At 39.6% G+C, this 17,766-nt stretch overlaps 1 protein-coding gene across 3 annotated transcripts in view; it reads right to left on the bottom strand.

The window, feature by feature from the left end:
* Positions 1–5,520: 5,520 nt before the first annotated feature.
* Positions 5,521–17,766, bottom strand: part of PTN (pleiotrophin) — a 100,927-nt gene continuing 88,681 nt past the window's right edge. For 2 of the 3 annotated variants that reach the window (XM_072762959.1, XM_072762960.1), the window contains exon 5: positions 5,521–6,260. In XM_072762959.1, the coding sequence (XP_072619060.1) occupies positions 6,205–6,260 (56 nt within the window). In that variant the 3' untranslated portion in view covers positions 5,521–6,204. The remainder of the gene's footprint in view (positions 6,261–17,766) is intronic. The other variant, XM_072762961.1, reaches the window with a different exon arrangement.

Below are 17,766 nucleotides of genomic sequence, written 5' to 3'. Positions count from 1 at the left end.
TTGATGTGATATATCAGTTAATAGATTTGCAAATAGTGACCCACCTTGCATCCTGGGAATAAATCTCACTTGATCATGGCAAATAATTTTTTTAATGTAATTTTGGATTTGGTTTGCTAGTATTTGGGGTTTTTTTGTTAAGGATTTTTGCATTTGTGTTCATCAGAGATATGGCCCAGTAATTTTCTTTTTTTCTGGTGTCTTTATCTCATTTTGTATTAGGGTGATATCTCATAGAATGAATTTGGAAGTTTTCCTTCTTTTCTTGTTTGGAATAGTTTGAATAGAATAGGCATTATCTCTTCTTTAAATTTTAGGCAGAATTTGTGTATGAAGCTATCAGGTCCTGGAGTTTTGTTTTTTGGGAATTTTTTGATTACTGATTCAATCACTGCTAGTAATCAGTCTGTTTAAATTTTCTATTACTCCCTGATTTGATTTTGGTAGGCTATAAGTTTCTAGGAATGTATTTATTTTTTTAGGTTGTCTACTTTGTGGGCATACAATTTTTCATGATATTCTCCTACAATTGTTTGCATTTCTGTGGTGTTGGTTGTTATTCCTCCTCTTTTATTTGTGACTTTGAGTCATTTCTCCCCCCTGCCTCCCTTCCTTTTTGATGAATCTGTCTAGAGGCTTATCAATTTTTTTTGTTGATCATTTCAGAAAACACCTCCTGGTTTCATTGATCTGTACTGTTGCTTTTTTAGTTTCTATATTACTTATTTCTGCTCTAATATTGTTTCCTTTCTTCTGCTGGCTTTAGGCTTCATTTATTGTTCTTTTTCTAGCTCACTTAGGTGTAAGGTTAGATTGAGAAATTTTCTTGGTGCTTGAGGTAGACCTGTATTGCTATAAACTTCTCCTTAGAACCACTTTTGCTGCATCCCAAAGGTTTTGGGTCATTGTGTTTTCATTTTTGCTTGCTTCCATGTACTTTTTGATTTCTTCTTTAATTTTCCGGGTGACCCAGTCATTATTTAGTAGCAAGTTGTTTAACCTCCGTGTATCTGTACTCTTTCCAGATGTTTTTCTTATGGTTGACTTGTCGTTTCATAGTGTTGTGGTCAGAAAAGATGCATAGTATGACTTCAGTCTTTTAAAATTTATTGAGACTTGTTGTGGCCTAATATGTGATCCATTCTGAAGAATGTTCCATGTACACTTCTATGTTTTCTGCTGTTTTAGGGTGAAATGTTCTGAATATATTTGTTTGTTTTTTAATTGAATATATTTGTTAAATCTATCTGGTCCAGTGTGCCACTGTCTCCTTGTTGAAGTTCGTTTGGATGGTATTATATAGTGTCCTTCTTCGTCTCTTTTTACAAATTTTGTTTGAAAGTTTATTTTGTCTGATACAAGTATTGCTACTCTGGCTTTTGACATCCATTTGCATAATAAATGTTTCTCCATCCCCTTTCAATCTGCAAATGTTTTTAGCTCTGAAACAAGTCTCTTATAGGCAGCATATAGAGGAGTCTGGCTTTTCTATATTCTGTCACCCTACATCTTCTGATTGGAGCATTTAGTTAATTTACATTTAAAATAATTATTGATAGATAAGTATTTATTGCCATTTTGTTACTTGTTTTTATAGTTTTTCTCTGATCCTTTCTTTTCTTTCTGTCTTTCATGATTTGCTGGTTTTGTTGAAATACTTGGATTCCTTATTTATTTTTTGCATATCATTGTTTTTTTGATTTGTGATTACCATTTGCTTTATACATCATATCTTCTGCATGTAGCAGTCCATATTAAGCTCTATTAAGCAGTCTATATTAAGCAGTCACCTAATTTTGAACTCCTTTATTCCTCTCCCCTCCACACTTCAGATATTTGGTTTCATATTTTATATCCTTTTAATTTGTGCTTCTCTTGACTGATTTTTACAGATACTTTTTTTTTTCTTTGCTTTTGTGCTTCCTATTTTTCTTACTCTCATTTATGGATTTTGTTTTCTAGACTCCCTCTTAACATTGCTTGTATGGCTGGATTAATGGTCATGAATTCTTTTGGCTTTTCTTTGCCTGCAAACTCTCTCTCTCCTTCTATTCTGAATGACAGCCTTGCTGGATAAAGTATTCTTGGCTGCAGATCTTTCCCTTTCAGCACTGAATACATCATGCCACTTTCTTCTGGCCTGCAAAGTTTCTGCTGAAAAATCAACCAATAGCCTTATGGGACTTCCTTTATAATTGCCCTCTTCTCTCTTGGAACCTTTAAAATTCATTGGTCATTACTATTTTTTGGCATTGTAATTACTATGTGTCTAGGTGTGGACTGCCTTCAATTGAATATGTTGGGGGAATCTCTGTTTCCATCTTCGATTTGGGAAGTTTTCAGCTATTTTTTCTCCAAATACATTTTCTGTCCCCCTTTCTTTCTCTTCTTCTGGCATCCCTATAGTGTGAATGTTATCATATTGAGTTCTCAAAGTCTATTCTCATTATGCAGTACTTGTTTGTCACCTGTTTAGCTTGATTGCTTTCCATTAGTCTATCCTTCAGGTGACTGATACATTCCTTTGCTTCCTATAGTCTACTACTTATTCCATCTATTGTATTTTTAATTTCATGTATTAAGTCCTTCATCTCTGATATGTTATTTTTTATCTCTCTGTCAGGGGTCTCATTGATGTCCTCCACCCTTTTCTAAGTCCAGTGAGTATCCTTATAATCATTTCAGATTCTGTATCAGGCATATAACTTATCTTTTACTTAGGTCCACTGCTGTGATTTTGTCATGTTTTTTTCATTTGGGACATACTTCTCTGTCTCTTAATTTTGTCTACCTCTCTGTGTCTGCTTTTTCTCTGTTAGGAAAGCCAGCTATGTCTTCTGTTATTGCAAGTGGTGGCTTTATGAAGAAGAGGTCCTGTAGTGCCATGCAGTGCACTGTCTGCTGTTCACCAGAACCTGGCACTTGAGAGAAGTTTCCTATGTGTGTTGCTTGTGTCCTGTTACAAGTCTGAGTCCCTTTTCCTTTATGCCCAGTTGTTTGCATGGACTCTCTGCCTATTGTAGCCTGTACTTGCTCTCTGTGATGTTGGTGAAAGCCAAGCATGCAGGGTCTGAGGAGGCGTGATCACAGAAGGACTCAGGGACAGGGCAGCAGTATTAGGAAAATTTGCACTGAGCTGCTAATCCTAGGCCATATCCCCTGTAACCTGGTGGCTGCTGGGAGCATGGTGCATGGCCATGGTGTTGGTGGCCAGGGGCATGCAGTGTCTGTGTGCATAGCAGTTGGGTGGGGCCTGCACAGCATTAACACAATTTGCACTGAGCCCAGGGCTCAGGCCAGCTGGTCTGGAGTGGGCGAGGCCTCAGGAGAACTCATGGGCAGAGCACACCGCTAGCAAGTAAGGTAGCAAGTGTCTGTGCAGTGCCATCTCCCTCAGGTGGCTCTGTTTATGCTGGGGGTCAGAGGACGAAAATGGTGCCTGCCAGCTTCTTTGCTCCCAGAGAAGTATCCCCATCACTCTCCAAAATTACTATAAATAGATCTCTGTCCTGTTGTGCAAACTGTGGCCTCTATGTTGAGTCTCCTTGGGCTGTTGTCTCTAGGGGCAGGAACCTGGCTATCACTCGCTATCTTGGCTTGCTCAGTGCTAAGTCAGCTTTTACTTTGATTGATTGATTGATTTTGAAAGCTCCAGGCTCCAGTTGCACTGGTTATACTCACAGAATTCAGCCCCTCTGGTTTTCAAAGCCAGATGTTATGGGGATTCATTTTCCCTATGTGGGCTACCCTGTGTTTTCCCGTGTCCACAGCTCCCTTCCACCTTCGGTCAGCTACTAACCACCACTCCTGCCCTTCCTCACCTCTCCAACTCCTAACCTCTCCGATGCAGCTTCTTCTCTACACTTAGTTGCAGAGTTTGTTCTGCCAGTGTTTGGATTGCTCTCTGGTTTATTTTCTTGGCTATGAGTGGTATCTAGTTGTAAACGTGGGATGAAGTGAACTTTGTGTCCTCCTACTCTGCTGTCTTCCCAAGCCACTTTTTCTATCACAGCTGATTCTTTTATATCTCCCTTTCCTACCTCAAGGCTAAATAAACTTCAAGGCAAAGTCTGTAAGCCTCAGAACATTTGGGAAGGAAGAATTTGCTGGAGCACTCTCGGAAATGACTGATGATGGTCTGTTTTCTCCTCTTTGTTGGAATCAGTGATTTTTGGAGCTTGTCCTTTTGCATTTATGTTTTAAGTAGTTCGGGGAGGCTTTTTATGCTGGGGTAGAATAATTCTCAAGACTTAGAGGAAGTTTCATTTCCTTGCCTATGCAACAGCAATTAGCATTCCTTGCTGAGACAGAGACTCAGAGGTTTATTTTAGGGTTTGTTAGGAATCATCCTCCATGCCCCGTGAGTGAAGGGGACGCCACAATCGTTTACAGGGCTGCTTTCCCTTGGGGAGATTTTGTTCTAGTTTACCTTAGCTCATTACTGATTCATGAACTGCTAGCTTGGCTAAAGGATGATGGAGGAACAATAGTAGGTGAGAAGCTAACAAAACTTGCTACAGACTCTTCCACCATCTCTATCCTTATGAGACTTTCTATAAAAAACCTACTCAAAACAATGTCTTTCTTCTCCTCCATCTCCATCTTCTCCTCCACAAGTGCTTTTTCCCTATTAAGGCCCCCTTGTAAAAAGACCACATCCACTGTTCACAGTTTCTGTCGTCTGCTTTTTACAAGGTACTCTGCTTTTATTAAGCACCAGTCCATAAAATGTTTGAGCTTTGTCTACTCCCCCTGGCAGTTGGTTTTGACTTAGTGGGGAGAGACAAACCCCCTGAACATTTCTAGCTCAAGTGGAGTCCTTGACTAGACAGCAGAACAGCTTAGTTTTGTAGGCTCTGGCTGCATCATTAGACCAGTTATGTAATTATTTTTATGGCTAGCCCAAGGTGTGTTGAAACCATGATTTCTGAAAGTGGACTTGGAGTTATCTTGGTAGGTAGGTGTGTGTTTATCGAGTCTTACACTTGAAAATTAGAGCTGGATTTTTCAAGAGGAATACTAGCTAATCCCAGCTGATTCCTGAGGTGTTATTTCTCTAATAGAAGCAGGGACTTGTTTATTTAAAGACTGTACTTGGAATCCAGCAGATAAGGGAGCTGTACAGATAACCCTTGGTAGTTATCTTGGTACACATGGTAGATAATAGAGTAGAAATCTTGACTTGTAGAAACCAAGTACAAAGTACTATTTTGCATGTTACCCTGTTCCTGATTTGGATTGTGCAAGCCCAAATATATTCAAAATAAGTAGAGTGTTTTTCTGTTCCATAAAACTCTAGGTTACTTTGGGACTTTTGTTCAATTCCATAGCACTAAATGCTGATAGTTAAAAATACATAGATCTACATCTACATCTATATTACATAAGCCCTCTATAACATTTGTGCCCATGAGTAATTTAATTTGTATGATAAATTCTCACTGCTAACAGGTTGACTAGGGGAGTGTAGGGGACAAAGGAGGAGGGTTACAGTATCAAATCACTGCACACAAAAGCACCTTTTTCAGCATCACCTTGATTTATTTTCCTAGTCTTTTTTTTCCTCATAAGGAAAAATAATTTCATCAAGAAAACAAATGTCCCTGCCAAAATGAAAGAACTTCTTTTAATGCTTTTCCTTTTTTTAAAAAAAAAAATTCAACATTGAATTAGGGCATGCTCCACCCCTCCCCCATTTTGCTGACCAAAGGTTTTTTTTTTTTTTTAAATCCATTGGCAGAAAAAAAAGATATTTCCTCAGATAGGGTGATTATATTTTATTGCTGCTTTGTTTAGTATATATTTTTCTCAATGGGGAAAAAAGTCTAGGTGAAAAAATTATCTAACAAGAATAGTAGTTTACATAACACGTAAATTGCTGCCAAAAGAAAAACATGTAAAAAAACGATTTTTAATGTAAAATATCACATAACTTCAAAAAACTTACCTCAATGTTCTAGCATGTACTATAAGTCAACTTTCTAAATAGGATTACAGTCCTTTATTATAAGTCCCTAGTGGTCCTATGGTATACATTAAAAAAAAATGCTACTACAAAATTTTTCTGTTCTTTTTGTTTCTGCCTATTGTGTACTTAAGCTATAGATAATTTTTGAATAAAAAGCCTACATAGGTATAAATGCAATAGTTAACTGATCCTGCTTGCTGATGTCCTTCTCACATTCCATCAGAAGGTGGTGTCTATTAGTCCAGCATCTTCTCTTGTTTCTTGCCTTCCTTTTTCTTCTTCTTGGATTCTGCTGTGATTAAAAATACAGACAGAAGAAAATCATCACGTTAGTAAACAAAGGGGGCGATTTTCTTATACAGTTGCCCCCTGACCAATGCTCGAGTTAGGGGTGCCAACCCCCCATGCAGTCAAAAATCTGCATGCTTTGTAATCCCCCCAAACTTAACTATTAATAGCGGTTCCAACCCTCATTTTTCATGGGCCAACTGTAATTGTCCAGGAGTGAAATGATTACATGGATAGACAAGGTGTGTGGTGTGTACACCTGCTTTTGCCAGGATAGTGCCTAGGAGAATAGGCAGGAGTCATACAGCCTTCCTTCATGTGAACACCTATAAATGCCTGCCATCTTATTGGCTGTCCCCATTTGATAAACAAAATACTACCTGAGGATCCTACTTAGAAAAGAGAAACACAGCAGACCTCCCTGAGAGAATATTCCAAGACACTGATCCATGGAGAGCTATAAAAGCTCTGCTTAGCAACTCATGCCCTATATGCCCTTTCCATGGGGCTATTGATAAGCATTTTCCTGATGCTTTCGAAGTGCTTCCTCTCTTGATTCGCCCTTTGCTTATATATTTGCCAGCTATTCATGTTTGAAGGACCAGCTATGAACCATGTGGAGCTTTGACTCTATAGAGCCTCCTAGTCTTGGATAAAGCAAGTAGAACATACCAACCTGGCCTGAACCAGGTAAGTAAAACCATGAGAACGTGAATGAAAACATCCCATCCTTTTCCATTCAATCCTCTTGCTCTCTCCCTTTTTCTAGGCAGAGGAGAATGCCATGTAGAATAGGACATGTCAACTTTGGCTCCAGAGATGAGAATGGTCAGAATCACTAGCAATTGAGAGGATATTGCTAAATGTTTTTATGATCCTTCCCTTTTATAAGATCCTTCTACCACAGTAGTGGTAGAAACATAGGGGTTCAGTATAGGCTCTGGAGTTAGACTGCTAGAGTGTTAGTCCTAGCTCCATCATCAAGTTACTTTGAGACTTCCTGAAAGCCAGTTCATGTATCTGTGTGTCTCAGATTCCTCACTTGTGAATGGGCATATGAATCATACCACTTTGTAGGGCCAATATCCACATTAAATAAGTTGTATAAAATTCACTGAGAACAGAACATGGCATAATCGCCTATGCTCAATAAAGGTTAGTCTTTCATCACACTGATGAAAACTGCTAAGAACAAGAGGTCATTTCTCCACATAATTAATATTCTTCATTATCCCTCAGATACATTGACTGAGCAGGTCCCTGAAGAGGCGGAAAGACAGAGGAATCATGAGATAACAATGATGGCCATCAGGGATTGTCCACTGGATCACAGGGCCTGTGTCCAAGAGGGGCTTAGAATGAGAGGGGACATAATGCTAATTGTGTATGTTGTAAAAATCCAAACTTATACTTAGGTAGAGCTTGAACCTTTTTTTTTTCCCTTATCCTTGTCCCTTCTTCTAAGTTCTAAAGTCCACTATATACTAGGTGAAATAATATTTATGCACCAAGTAATTGTCCTGAGCTCCCTTTGTTCAAGCTCCAAAAGTGTGCTAATCACAATTATTATGTCAGGAGTTGCTAACATCCTGCTAACTTGCTGTTCACAAGTCTTCACTCTGTTCATGCCTATCCTCACTTTCCACCTAAACCGAAGAGATTTAACCTTTCACTCTGTTTTTGTCATTATAAATGTTTCCTCCTTTTGATACACAAAAGATGAGATGACTAGAACTTTCAAGTTCAAAGATACCTATAAAGTCAAAGAACGTTTCTGTTTAATTTCTGAATAATAATTGTCTTAACATTTAATAATTCCTCAGTCTTTGGTGGAAATTTTAAACAACAGCTGTTTATTAGAAAGATATCCTCAGAGAAGAATCTAGGGTGTCAGCTGGGATATAAACCTAGTCTCTCTTGTCTCAATTTCTCCAAATTCTGTACTCGAGAATGCCCATATTTTATATTCATAATCAACAAGAAACCAAACAATTGCCAGTTTAATCTGCACAATGCCAATCAAACTTTTTTTTTTTTTTACACTACTGAGAAGTCATCAGGGCATTCCTTTGACACAATGCAGACCTTGAGTCCAGTCTGGGTTCAAATCTAAGTAGAAAAATGAGGAGACTGCAATAGTGGTGGAAAGAAGGATACATTTCTATTTGCATAAGGTCAACTTGGTTTGTCACATAAAAAATTATTCAAGTTTTTGAGAATAAGGATGAAACTTGTGTTGGTAATATTGGTGCCAAACAAAAGCAGGTTTTTTTGATGACTTATGTACATGTTACTGACAGATTAAATGAATGTTGTCACTCCTCATCTCTCTGGCCTCAAAAACTTAGAAACAGCCTCTTGGGCTTTACCCATTCTACATGAGGGTTTTTAAATAGTATCACGGAATCTATAAGCTGGAAAGAACTTAGTTGAACTGCCCTGTGTAGTTGATGAAGAAACTGAGTGCAAAAGAATGTCTATCGTTCCTCAAGGTCCTCAGTGATCCAGCTATAGAATCAGATGAGAGGCCATTCTCTGACCTCCTCACACAACACAGCACTGCCTCCATTGATCATAGCCTCTCTAGTAAATGCACTTGTTCAAATCACCTCTCTTGGCTTGAGTCTCTATGCTTAGGCCTATTTCAGTTCCAGGAGCACATCATTCTTTTTCTCCCCTACTCTTTGGCCTTCAAATTCACTTTTTATTCCATCAGCTCTGTGCTTCCCCTACTACCTCCATCTTCTTAATGCCTCTCATCCTTCAGGTACCAGTGTTGACACAACTTCTAGCTTGTTGATTGCTTGGTCTGAGTTAAAAGCCTCTTCTCTCTCTTCTCTCAGAGCACTGACTGTTAGTATTATAATCGTCCCTAAGCATAAGCTGTGAGGGGCATAATCCCAACTCACTGTCACTTCCCTTGCCCCTAGAGCAGTGCCTAGAGCATTGCAGCTGATGCACAACCCTTCAATAAGATACATAAATCTCTAGCATGGAAAGAACCCCTGCCTCACTGGCTCACCATGCCCTTCTCTTCCTAATGGTGGTTCTTTGAGGTTTCCTTGTTTAGTTTCATGTCAGCCTTTGTACAACACTGTGTTCTCTCCTCACCTTTTTCCTCCTACCACCTCAACTTTGCCTAGCCAAAATCTGTTCATCTTTGACACCTTTGTTTCAACTTCATTTCCTCAAGGAAGCCTTCCCAGAACTCCTACACTAAGCAGGTTGCACCTGAAGTTAGATACCTCCATGTGCCTCTCACATCTGCCTTTCATCACTCTTATGAAATCAGAGTTGATTTTATATCTAATTATTTAATATGCATTTCTCCCTCCCTCTGAGGGTGGAGACTGTATCTGTCTTTTATATCTGTGTCTTTAGTGCCTGGCACATAAGTGCTCATGAAATACTTGTTGAATAAAAGTCAAGAAATGAACACTTGGATGGGAAACAGAGTCAATTCATTAGTATACAGAATAGTAGTATTTCTCAAGGAAAGGAGTGTAGATTCAGTCAAAGTCTGGCAGTATTTCCGTACTTCTTTAAAGATATTTTATGAAGAAAAAAATTACAAACGTATATACATGAAAGTTATCCAAATTTCTTAGCCATTTGTCTCTGTTTTTAATATAGAAGACTGAAATAACTCTGTGAATAAAGTCATGTCCCATCTTAGTAGCCTATCAAGGTTACAATTGAGAAATCTGCTATGGGCACAAGGGTCATGAATTGACTTGGAGCGTGGGTATACCAGTGTAAAGCAAGTGCTTTGTAATACAGTCACATAGTGGCTACTCTCAAAGGTTTGAAGAGCCATTGTGATCAGTATCCTGATATCAAACAGTAGGGCACCTGAGTTCACAGTGAAAAGAGCCAAGTCCAGAGAAAGAAGTACACACATGCCACACATCAAAGAACACCTTAGGCTACATGTCACTCTTCCCCACAGGGACTGAGGCTGTGAAGCCCAAATGGATGCAAACGGGAAATGAGCCATCGTTGGTATGTGAGCACAAAGGCCACCAGCCTGAAAAGTGACTTGTTTTTTCCCTTGGATGATGATCCCTACCAGGACATCACCATACTGAAAACTCACAGTGGTGCCTTTGCTGTGTTTTAACTTCCTGTGTTTATAAACTTTCATTCTTTCTTTGGCCAGTGTTCAAGGTGAGGGAGGAGAGTATTCATTGTTCTCTGCTGGTATGTGTGTACTTTGTATTATTTGAAAAGAAATATTTGAAAGTGTTCAGAAAGTCCCAAGACTTTCTTAAGAAGAAAAACTCTAGAAAGAATTCAGGATCCTCACATTGCTATGAATCACCTGGAGTGCCATCTTTACTGTCTTCTATCTAGAAAGCTCAAAATGGAGCCAAGAAAATTCTTGCCATTCACAGCAAGTACTGATATGGGAGAAAAGAGGCAGTAAGAAAGCATAGGAATTAATATGAGTCATGCTACAATAATTTTTGAATCTATACATTTTAAAAACTTTGATTAGAAAACAAAATTCTAAAAAAAAAAGAAAAAGAAAAAGAAAACAAGATTCTCAAGTAGTAAGTAGCATCATGGCATCATTTGTTAGTAGGGCAATGAGGAAACCATGACGTTCCATTAGAATCAGTCTAAGAACAAAGAATCGATTCTAATCCATATCTTCCATTTACCAGCTCTGTGATATCAGGCAAAGTGTCCATTTTGCATCTGTTTTCTATAAACTGGGGATAATAACACTGAGTGTATCCTCCTCGGAGGGCCATCATGAGTATTATGCGAGGTTATAACCTCTAATATCCTATTTGGCCAAATAGGAATATTCAAAAAACATTCATCTATTCATTTAGCAAATAATACACCCTACATCCACTATATTCCTGGCACTGTTCTAGATGCTGGGATATAATGGCAAACAAGACAAAATTCTACTTTCATTGAGTTTACAAGATTTCAAGATTGCTTTATGTGAGTCTCAAAATTGTAAAATACTCTTAAAGTATATATTTTTAATTGAGTCATGGGTATGTGGCAGCTATTTTTATTATCTCAATGCCTATTTCTCTTCCTCCTAGTTTCTTCTGGCATCGTAGATGCATACAATGTAAAAGATAGAGTATCCACAGGGAGAATTAATTACTAGGGTGAAAAAGAATGTCTATAAAAGATTTAGCCTGAAGGTAAGAGACAGTTTCTCCTCTCTCTGTTACTTCATTCTTCTTAAAAATATTACTTTTCTGGTTTTAAAAGTAATACAAGTTTATACAGAAAGTAAAGAAACATAGATATATGTTAACAGAAATTACCCATATTTTCACAATACAGAGAGAACACTTTCCACAGTGGGTACTATTTATGTTTTCTTTCAATGAATATATGTAACATATATTTAAGTAGGAACGTATTGACAGTTGATAAGGTATCAAAACTTGTTCTGTCCCATATGTTTTGTAACCTTTCCTCTTTTATTGGTTAGCGTGGTCTCACTTTTCATTACCATAACTAATGGTACGATGCATGCTTTGTAGATAAATCATTACATTGTAAAGTGTTGGCTTAGGATAGATTACTAGAAGAGAATCTACTGGACCAAAGGGCAGGGCATTTGTAAAGCTCTAGATATGTACTGACAAATTTCTTTCTAGAAAGGCAGTACTCATTTACATTCTATCACATCCCATCACAGCAAATTTGTTCTCAAAAGACAAATAATCAAACAGCATGCATCATCTCTTTTCCCTCGATCACGGGCCCTTTTAGGAACAGGGTTGCCATGCAGTTGGTACAAATAAGCACCCACTCCCATTTTCAGTATTTGGGAAATCTGAGAGAAATAATTGGGGAGTGAATCTTGGAAGAAAGATATCAATGTAAAAGTTTTCAGAGAACTTCAGGAAGGTGTTATTTTTAAGGAGTAGAAGAGTTGAGAATTCTGGAATAAGGTTATCTCATTTTTTTAATCAACATGTCTTGGTTTGATTCCCTTTTTTTTTTTTTCCAGATGGCCTGCTTGTGCCTCCAGAAAACATAAAAAGGAATTGAGAGATGAAATGGTCGACTGGAGCCTGGATTTTAACTAAAGTGAGTTCAACTGTTTGCTACTGACTTCAGTGAAGTAGCTTCACGTCATTAAACCAATCAGGAAGTACTGATTTGAATAGAAAAAAAGAGATTTGCACCTTCTCACAGGTAAAATTCACATGGGAGGCAGCTATGGGCAGTCAGAAATGGACACTGCAGATTTGGAGGGCAGGAGGGCAGCCCAGCTGGAGCCATGCCAGAGAGACCTTGGAAGCTAGCGTGTGGAGACTCCTTCAATCAATCATAAGAACTGAGTGAGGGAAAAGGATCATATCACTGTCCAACAGTACAATCACAATATGAATATGTCCAAAAGCACTGCTTCATGAACCTATTTAAAGGAACTTGCCTGTGCTTAAGAATGAGCTGCCCACTCACCTGAGAATATCTAATCCCTCGCATCAGCTAGCTGTTCCTCAGAACTGGTAGTAAGGCCTGTTGAATCCTGATTATGCAACTCAGTGATCCATCTAGAATCCAGGTACTAGTTGGCTCAGCCTCCTTCATTAAATCTCCCAACATTGCAGTTTAAAGTAGGGTAGCATATATTAAATTGCACAATATAGGTAGAACTTTCTATTTAAAAATCAAAAGTAAAATCTTAAAAATTTTTTCTTCTTAAATCATTCTCAGGTCTGTTTGGTCCAAAGTCTGTGCAATAGTTGTTATTTCTTCTTCGATTTCTTATTTTGTAATACCACTGCTTTGTTTCCCCTTATCGACTCCATGCATTTCCCTCTAGGATTATGAATGGAACACACACATACAAACAACTGCTCCTTGACACTGCCCACACGTTAGTACCTGTTCTTTCCCTCACTGTCCACCTTCCTTTTCACTCAACAATTGTGTTGCACAACAGTACCTACCTCTCCCTCTCAACCATCAGTCCTCCTACACATGTGCTTTCTGCTATCAAATAGATGTGATAGATAAAAGATAGTATGCATCTGTCTAGGCACAAGCTAAACATGTCTGGACCATACAAGGAACCTCTGTCCTGCTCCCTTTTACTCTGAGAGGTGGTAAAACAGAAAGTTCAACTATGAAAACGCTGGTGAATAATATAGATTTAACTGAATGTGGAGTCGAAGAGATGAGGGAATTTATTTCATCAACCTCACGGAGGAAGCTTAATAAAGGTCACTAAAAATGTCAAGTTACTTCCCAAAGCAACCTACCCAGTAGTGGTAGAGTTGCTTTGGAAAAAACCAAAAACCCCTCTCCCTTCATCCAAGAATGACTCTCTATAGCCTTTTCAGCCTCTTTTCCCTCCCATCTCTCCATTCCCCTTCCTTTAAAGGAAGCAACTGAGCTACCTAGTGGCTTCCCCAGCCCATGGCAGAAGTATCACAGGCCCTGTATATTGTCACACCTGCTGGTAGTGGTGGCCCTAATTTCATTCTTAGATCTTCCAAAGTTATTCTGAAGAACTCTATGGAGTTAGGTAGAATGATACACATGCAGGTATGCATACTTGCGCGCGCACACACACACACACACACACACACAACCATGGAGGGGAGATTAATGTTTGGTTTCCCATGTTCAGCAAAAGCATCTGCCCCTTCCTCAATCTGAACCACCACTCTGAGGACCTTACACTTCTTCACAGTGACCTTCCCAACACAAATCCACTGACTTCTTCCACCCCAAAACAGGAAAGGTGTGATGTCTCTGCAAGAATGAGGGCCCATGTAGAAAACCTTATTATCAAATCTTATTGGTAGCCTAAGCCAGAAATGAAGTATGTTATTATAATCAATAATAAATAGCTCCCACTTAGCACATCATTATTTTCTCTTATCATACCTGATGTTTAACATAATATGACTGGTGCTACTGGAAAATCAAATTTTGATTTATGTCAAAGGGGAAAAAATGTGAAGTCCAGGATATTTAAAATTTCAGTAGGTACAGCTCCATACATCATGTCTTATTTGCTTCCCCAATGGATTTTTTTTTGTTCCAAGTGATGGTAGCATTTGTTATGAATCAGTTGTTATGGGCTGAATTATGTTCCCCTCAAAAATTCATATTGAATTCCTGACCCTCACATCTCAGAATGTGAACATACTTGGAGAGGGTCTTCATAGAAGTCATTAAGTTAAAATCAGGATGCGCCCCTAATCCAATACGACTAGTGTCCACAGAAGATGGAATTTGAGCACAGAAAGGCACGGAGGGAAGACTATGTGAAGACACAGGGACGAGACAGCCATCTATCAGCCAAAAAGGGAGGTCAAAACAGATCCTTCTCTCAAGACCTTCGGAAGGAATCAACCCTACAGCAATCTTGATCTCAAACTTCTAGTCTGCAGAACTGTGAGAAGACAGATTTCTGTTGTTGAAGCTACACGAGCTTAGGTTCTTTGTTACCTAAGGGTGCAAGCAAACCCATACATCAGGGAATTAGATTTCACACTTTCATTTTTGCATAGCTTTCAGAGCACCCTCATTAATAAGTGCAAAATACATGTGAGTTCATGGTGTCTTAAATGTGTCCTCCAGAATTTTAAATACACACCATGTAAGCCTGTGACTTTGGTAGTATGCAGTATAGGATTTAATGTCCCTCACTAGTTTCACAAGCTGCTCCCTGCAGTCGGCAGTTCACCCATCTGCATGCATGTCTTCCAGATTTCCCCTCCACCCACCTCCTCTCACCCCCACTCACTCCACCCTCTCTCTACAGCAGCAGCATCAAAGGTTAGACTTGAAGAGGTGCCTCCAGACTTCTCTCTCTTTAGAGAGAAGCCTTCACAGCAGCTTAATTTATTGCTTTTCCTGTGTCTGGGTGAAGATTTGAAAATACACTTTTCTATTAATGAAAATAATATCTGAAAGACTTACAAGGGCAAATGAATATGTGAACCCATAGTCAACAGCTCCAGGTCTTGTCCCCTATGTGCCCAGGCAGTAGGACACCAGGAAAATTTTTACCTGCTTTCTGTTCTTTGCATTTCTGATGAGTTCTTCTATAAATATTGTTTACCCCTCTAGAAAAAGCCTCCCCCCACCCTTTTCCCTGCCTCTGTGCTGAGCAACAACCAGCCTGCTTTGATTTCCCTGCGGGTTCCCAGAGGCTTTGCATCAGTGCAAAGCTGGCTGGAGTCACTGAGAGTGTGCGAAGTGTCTCCACTGGTTACCAGGACAGCGGAGCCTCAGATCCTTGCGAAGCACCAGAGTGGCTATGACTCTCACAGCAGCAAGGCAGCAGTCCTGGATCCAGCTCAGGGTCTGGCCTGGCAGGCCACAGGTTAACAGGCTATGATGCACTGCTTTGTCTTACTCTGCAGGATCCCAGCTTGAGAAATGCAGCCCTAAAAGTTATTATTTGCTTCAGTGAGCTTATTACGCAAAGAGGGCTTGAGCCAAAAATTATCTGACACGTCTCAATCATCAATGACCTTCAAACGTGCTTATAGTAATGTTTTAGGATTACAGTAGAAACACAATCCAGGGCACCTGGGTGGCTGCCTTTGGCTCAGGTCATTATCCCAGGGTCCTGGGATCGAGTCCAGCATCAGGTTCCCTGTGGGGGAGCCTGCTTCTCCCTCTGCCTATGTCTCTGCCTCTCTCTCTGTCTCTCATGAATGAATAAATAAAATCTTTAAAAAAAATGAGATACAACTAGAATTCTTAATTTCTTTCAGAATATCCAGAGAGATGCCATAGGTAACACTCAGTTTGGGAAGCGTTGGGATATTAGAAAGAACTCTGGAAAAGGACTGTCCTGCGCTCAAGTTCAAACCTGACCCCTCTCTGGCTGAGTGATGTTCTGCAAACTGTAACCTTAGTGACTTGTTTGTTAAATGGGAACAACTCCTTGGAGCTCCTTGAGGACTGAATGAGACCATGCACATGAACAACCTAGTGTGATGCCAGTCACATCACAAATACTACTTTTATGTTGCTCAAAAATGCTGATGACAAGAGCTACAACTTAAAACACAAAGCAGAAATTCTCCATCCAGAAGTCAGAAGGGAGAAATGCAAAAGCTGCAGGAGGGAAAGAAAGAAGATCCCTCGACTCGTAACTGATTTGGGTGAACACTGTTCTATTATGCAGCCTTCCTTCATACTAATTATTACATAGCTGTTTCATGTGTGCACAGCTAATGAGCCCCTGAGCTTGGAATTTACCAAGGGAGATGAAGCTAGACACACAGTGTGAGGTAAACCCTACAAATATTTATAGTTCCTAGTTCTCACATCTGTCCCCACAATGAGGACTAAAGATCCTTTTAATAAGGATGGGAGTGAAACACCCAGATGACTCTTCTTCCCAGCAAACTGTGCCTCAACGGTGATTTCTCTGTACATTTGCAGCCACTGAATGAATGATGTGGCCTTGTGAGCCAGACCAGGACATCCGGTTGGATGCTTCATTGACTCATTGATTGAGTGATTGACTCATTCATTCAAATCAGTACTATTCATTGAATTCCTCTCATGAACTAGGGACTAGGAGATGTAGTCACTGGCAGTGGTGAATGAGATGTGGCTCCTGCCCTCAAGCAGGTCAGGGTTGAGAGGCAAAGATGCACTCACAACAGCAGAATGAATGAATGTCTTATCAGAAGAGCCCGTCCTGCAGAAAGGCAGCAACCTAACGCTTGGGAAGGGAAATCTTGCAAGTTCCAGCACTGATCTCTTTGCTAGTCTTTGAACAAAACCATCTCATTTTGGCCTCAGGGACTTTGAGCTTGTCCTTATGTCATTTAGAAACTAGTATGGCTAGCTCCTGTGCTCTGTATTCAAGACCAAGTTCAGAACTTCCTCTCCAAGAAGCTTTCCCTGGTTTCTCTATCTAACTTAACTGCCCTCCCCTCCCCAACCCCGCCAGTCTAACACTTGGCTCTTTAGTTTTTAAAACCACTTACTCCAATACATAGTTATTCTTTTAGTTTTTGTTTTTGTCCCATTATCTACCCACTACCCTCACTAGAACATAACAGTAAGAGGGAGGAAACTTGCTCAGCATCACTAGCACCTGACATATTGCTTGCTCCACTGCAGGCTCTTCATAGATTTTATAAATAAATGAATAAATTGGAAACAGTACCAGAGGACCATATGCTTCTCTCTTTCATAGCATCTGTCACTCTCTGCAGTACATTGGGATTTATCCTTCTGCTTTCCTACTGCATTATGGGTCCATATAGATCAGTAGTTTAATCCCACTTAATAACTATTTGCCAAATGAACAAACTAGATTTTACGGAATGAGATATATGATATATAGAAAAAAAAACAGATTCCCTGTTTCTAGAACCACAGGGTGCAGAGAAGTGGATGTATAAGAACTCATGGCCCATTTAGCCATCCAGTTTGGGGGCGTGGGATGGCTGGAGCAGAGCACATGGGCAAGGGTCAGCCAAGAAGATGATGCCTGAGCAAGATGTCCTGTGAAGGAGCAAGGATCTGATTCTGTT

The sequence above is a fragment of the Vulpes vulpes genome, chromosome 7, assembly GCF_048418805.1.
Source record: "Vulpes vulpes isolate BD-2025 chromosome 7, VulVul3, whole genome shotgun sequence".
In the NCBI taxonomy this organism is placed as follows: Eukaryota; Metazoa; Chordata; class Mammalia; order Carnivora; family Canidae; genus Vulpes; species Vulpes vulpes.
This window is presented reverse-complemented; position numbering and strand designations above follow the sequence as displayed.